The 5,691-nt window shown below is 42.9% G+C and overlaps 1 protein-coding gene across 3 annotated transcripts in view; it reads right to left on the bottom strand.

The window, feature by feature from the left end:
• The window catches only part of osbpl9 (oxysterol binding protein-like 9), a 31,342-nt gene extending 26,599 nt beyond the window's left edge, over positions 1-4,743 (bottom strand). For 2 of the 3 annotated variants that reach the window (XM_023821398.2, XM_023821397.2), the window contains exons 1-2: positions 4,615-4,743; positions 1,817-1,867 (exon numbers count right to left, since the gene is read on the bottom strand). In XM_023821398.2, the coding sequence (XP_023677166.1) occupies positions 1,817-1,867; positions 4,615-4,725 (162 nt within the window). In that variant the 5' untranslated portion in view covers positions 4,726-4,743. Of the gene's footprint in view, positions 1-1,816; positions 1,868-2,111; positions 2,171-4,614 lie in introns of those variants that run through there. The other variant, XM_023821400.2, reaches the window with a different exon arrangement.
• Positions 4,744-5,691: the final 948 nt, after the last annotated feature.

Here is a 5,691-nt window from a genome sequence, read left to right on the forward strand (position 1 = left end):
CTCAATGTCACTGCATCTTTCACAGGGAGAATCAGGCCTGGCACCTTCAGACAGACGGAGACAGGCATCAGAGAGCCTTCAACATCAAACAGTCATATGCTGCACAGCTCCTCTGTTTCAGGAGTAAAACATTAACAAAACAAAGCAACAACAATCAGAAAGCCAGCATCCGGGGTGACAAACCTGAACACAGCATTATTGTAATAAACACACACGATAGCAGATTTTTTAAACCAAACACCTTTTGCAACTAAGCACTTATTTTCTAGGAAAGACACACACACACACACACACACACAGAGCTCTGTGTAAACAGCCTCTCCCGAAGAAGTTGTTGATTTTGTCAGCAGGTCTCCCCGCCTTGCAGTGCAGATCACAGCTGGTGCCCCCCCACGCCCCCAACCATGCCCACACATGACCCTCTAACACCAACTGCACGCCACGATCCCAAAAAGGCCACTCCAGGTGTGACTGGTATGGAAGCAGCGCCTCAGTGCCTCACATGGCTGAATTACTATTCGCACTCTCTGTCAGTCTCTCTGTGGTAAGCTGCAAAATGTGTTGCCTCAGCTGTCAATTTCAAGGACTGACCCACAGGGAGGTGTAAAATGTTGCAGATTCCAGTTCAACCAGGAAGAACTAATTAATTTTTACTGAATACAAGATACATAAAAGACATCATTTTGTTTAATTTTCAATGTGCAATAAAACACTGGTATCATGTGTACACATTCCTTAAAATGCTACATGTTCTGGAACTGGGATAATGTTGCAAATATAATGCCATCTACTGGTCACAACCAACTACAATTTTCTGAGAACTACCTATTTCATAACTGAAATGAGTGCGATACATCCTCGAGACAGCAGAAGCACCTAAACCTGTGCCTGGGAGGTGGCAGGATCAAGATCCAGAAAGGGGAACTGCTATCATGCCCCAGAGTTAGGAAACTGGCCTGTAACACAAAACATCACAGAAACACAGCCACAGACAAAAGCCACTAGAATCACCTGCAACAACAGAAATGAAACACGTAAAAACAAAGACATTTTAAAGCTGGCTGTAGTGCCACGAGAATTATTCTGGGGTAAAACAGTCGCTTGCAGAATGCATTCCCAAGTCAGTAAAGGGAGTTACACATTAATAATGCATTCCAATTGAACACAAAACTCAGAAATTGAGTTGCTAGTTGGAAATTACAACTGGGACGCCCCCTCAAGTCGTAATTCCTACTCGGAGGAATCGACCAAACCATGAGAATTCAAGATGGCTGCGCCCTTTTATCAACAGAAGTTAAAGCTGTAGTTTTATACTGTTTATTAGCGCTTAAGTCTTATTTGTGCCTCATTATATCGGTCAACACACAGTACTGTCCAACCGCTATCTGTGGACGTAGCACTAGGCAAAATACCGCATAATGTGTTGTTATCCACTGATATTGCTAACAATGGCTAACAATTAACCAGGCTAGAACTGGGGCCCGTTTCATAAAGCAGGATTTCTCGCTTAAGCATACAACCTCTAAGATTTAAAAGTCGTCCGGGCTAAATGTAAGTGAACGAAGATAAAGGCCATTTAAAGTGGAGTAAATTATATCCGACAAGTTATCCAGGTAAGCAATTAATCTTGCTTTTTGAAACGGGTCCCTGGTACTGCTAAATGGCTTTCCAACTTTATGTACTGGAAGACTTAATGCCAAGCTTTACTGATTCACACGTCTCCCGGCATCCTGGGGAAATTCAGGCTACTGGACCAACAGCGGTGCCCCTCAGATATCTGCAAGGTGTAAGGTGCTGCGGCGAGGCTGGCACTCACCCGAAGGCGCACGCAGCCTCTTCTGGAGCCACGCATCATTTTGTCTTTGGACTGAAAAAGAAATGCACAGATCATCGGTGCTTTGCCCAGAGGGAGACTCACATCAGTGTGGCTGAACAAATGCCACCTTTATCATTCAGCTGAGCCTCATAAAAGTAAAACAAGCCACAGACATTTGTACAACATGTACAACAGAGAACTAAAATTAAAATAACAAAAACGAAATAGAAAGGGGAAGTCAAACACAGAACGCTAATATAAATTATGTGAACAGTGCACATAGCATTGGCCTTACATGTCATCCAATGAATTCATTCAAGATTAATGATTTGCTGACGCGCATAGTCATATTGGTACAACTTGAACGGAGATGTAAATCAGGCCAGCAACTGCACCAAAAGAGAAGCAATGTATGAAAATACTATTCAGAGACAGTGTGCAAATGGTAGTATGTCCCGTGTACATGGTAAGCAGTGTGCAATGTAGGCAGTATGAAAATGGCAGTATATCTAGTGTAAAGCCTTACGCTTTTCACCAACCATGATGGATAATGGATGCACAAAATATTTCATAATAAAAACGGAGCAAACTTTGATCGCAAGGGAGCACATCTGTACTTGCGTATTGGTTAAAGAACTGGGATACTGGGAGTACGCACGCTACTCTGCTGCGCCGTGTGAGTAGCAGCCAGAATTCATACTAGGCAGAATTGGCACGCAGAACAAAATTTGATGGTGCTGACAGGAAATGGGAGCTCAATGAACACAATTTGGACTTTCAGACATACGAACGAAGAGGACTGTAAGTTCGTAAGTAGAGGACCGCCTGTATATCTAGTGTGCATGGTAGGCAGTGTGCAAATGGCAGTATATCTAGTGTGCGAATGGCCGTATATGCAGACATGAAAGTGAACAATGTGGGAAGTTGGTACATGATATGTAAATAATTACCACACAGGTCATTGGGCATGTCCAAACCGAGAGGTGTGTTAACAATGATTATTAGGAAAGAACTGGTGCTATAATTAAATTAGGCTTCGAGCTTATGACAAGATTTCTGTAGAGGAAAGAACATAACAAGGTCCATCATAAGAGCATAAACATCATTTTGTGTAGCCGTTTATCTAGTACAGGGCTGTGGGGAGCCGGGGACACCCTGAATGGATGCCAGTCCATCGCAGGACGCAGAGTCACTTTGTGGGGAAACACCTACTAATCTAACTGCACATTTTGGATAGTAGGAAGAAACTGGAATATCAAGAAATAATACAGAAAAATGGCACAATGCAGAGCCAGGGGCCCCTGCCCAGGATATGTGAGGCAACAGTGCTACCCACTGTGGAACAGGTGAGGTTCACTGAGGCACGCAAACCCCTCCACCACGATAAGGTGGTAATCCATGGAGGATTGTTTGTTTCCGTTTTCATCTTTTATGGTTGATATTTTTATTATGGCAGAGTTGGCCGCCTTTCATTTCACTGCAGGTTATAGTCGATCTGTATGCCTTGCATGGGACAAATAATAATCCTTGAGTCGTTAAGTAACTGTCTATTTCTAACCGTTTACGATTTCTAAAGCCACATACGGTACAACAGCAGAAACACTTCGGTTAGCCGATTACCAGCAAAACTGACCTACAGCTGGTCATTGATAAATGCAAATTTTAAACAGCGTAAACTCATCATGACTACCAAACAGAATCTGAACGGACACTGAATATTAAAAAAGACGTCTGCTTCCAGTTCAATCGGGATTTTTATATACTGTAAAAATATCTTAGTTACACTAATGGTTTTAGAGATGTAATGCTGTTACACCCAAATAATTTCACAAAGCAGCAAATTATTTATATTAAAATAACCCATGTTAAAGTACAGAATCTAGCAGGATTTACTTAAAATAATTATCTGAATACAACTGTCACTGTACACCGTTATCAAACCGGCACAACAGCGGTGTGACTGAAACAGACGTGTCATTTAAATTACAATACTTGGCTGCGCGTTTTCAAGTGTATCACGTTACTTAACGGACAGTTAAGTCTATAACTAATACTAAGAAAATCATCCCAAAAGGATGTAGCACGACTGATTTTGTTACGGGTTTCTGAGTCCTTTTCTCTGTCTATAGTTATAGCCCCGCACCCCACCCCCGACCAAAATGCTTAAACTGAACTATGCAAAGTACAGTACAGTACAAACCGGATCTACCAAGTGACGACTAATCTCACGAAACAAAATCCTGCTCATGGTAACAGTTGAAGGGTGGAATACATGCTTACTGTGATTTACAGATGACAAGGTAATATTGTCGTTTACTTCGCTACGCATGTACTTGCATTGTACTGTAAAGTTAAAACATGTTATGCTTGTTCATGCTACAAGTCAGACTATAAAAATCTCCATACACAACGATTTCTGTTTCTATAGCAAATTAAGCAAGCACAAAACGTATTTTGGGGACAACACCCTTAAACGGGCGCAGGCCAGCAACACGGAGTAGACACGCATTCCCAAGCCTCTCCGACTAGACGCATTTCACCGTTTAACCAACAGGTTCGAGACTACATTATCATTGGCTAGCCCCTTTGTAACTCGGGCTCCGATTGGTCGAGAGCGCCTTCAGTAATAGTGCCCACCCCCTCCCCACACCGAGAAATTCCAAACTCCTGGCAACGGGCCTTTTCTTCCGCACTCGGTCTATTCGGAGCTCGCTCTAGCGAAATATTAACGAAAAATCAAGGCGACCACTGCATAGCCTTCTTATAACCCCGCTTTCCCACCGGCGAGAGGCGCGTACCGTGTAGTAGGACAGCAGCCCGGCATTGTAATCCAGGACGAACCATCGGTACTGCCAGCCTTTCATGACGTTAGTCCATTTACTCAGAGGCCCCTCCATGATGGACGCCATCTTTACACTTGGCTAAGGTGGGAGGGGGCGGAGCGTTTGTGGGGAAAAGGGAGCAGCGCTGCGTCATCACGCACAGCGGACAGACGTGCTCGCGCGGCAACATCTGTCGCTGGTGTGTAGTCAGTGATGTCCGGACTCCGGAGTAAGATTTCGTCTCCGCTAACCCCTTCAACTTTAAACAGCGTCGTAAATTTTTGGTGGGTTTCTCTCTCTGTGGAGTTATGATATTATGAATACATTTATTCACAGTGGAATGGTTGCTTTCCTCCCCAGTTTTTGCTGTCATTTGTGTTACAATTTAAAAAGGGCACAGAGCACAATGTCGTGTTCTCACTGGGACTTGGTACAGCACGGCCAAACAGGATTAAATGACCATCTCCCAAAACAACAGTTCTTCTCCAGCTGACTATGATTAAAATAATGTGTACGTATGACTTAAATTTCACTTCCACAAGGACACGACTGACTTGGTTATGTAGGGTGACCATGTCGCTAAAGATTTTGGGCCCCATGGAAGCATATCATAATGAGGCCCCAACCCAAATAAATCAAGATTATGTTCCAGATTTTTTTAGGGCCGCAGTCACTTGGGGGCCTCTTGAATTGTCCTAACTTTCTCCCACTTTATAGTGCTCATGACAATTTTTCTGACTTTTTTGGGACCTAAAATGCCTGAAATGTCTGGGATTTCACTTTGTTTCATGTTGACATTTGCTTCCTACACTCTGCATGCATATTTGTGTTGCCTCTTTGCGTCTTTCTCCTGTTGTCCTCTTGTTTTGAAAAGCTAAATGTCCCCTTAAATTATGTTTTCTGTATCTGCTTTTAAACATGCATATTAAGCATTTCAACCATTTAACCAAAGTTCTGCATGTAAAGTTTTGCATACACTGGTAACTAAATATTCTGAAATACATTGATGTCTACTTTTCATCCCCACAATAAAGCTAGGCAAATTAGACAAAG

This window comes from Paramormyrops kingsleyae, chromosome 15, assembly GCF_048594095.1.
Source record: "Paramormyrops kingsleyae isolate MSU_618 chromosome 15, PKINGS_0.4, whole genome shotgun sequence".
Taxonomy (NCBI): Eukaryota; Metazoa; Chordata; class Actinopteri; order Osteoglossiformes; family Mormyridae; genus Paramormyrops; species Paramormyrops kingsleyae.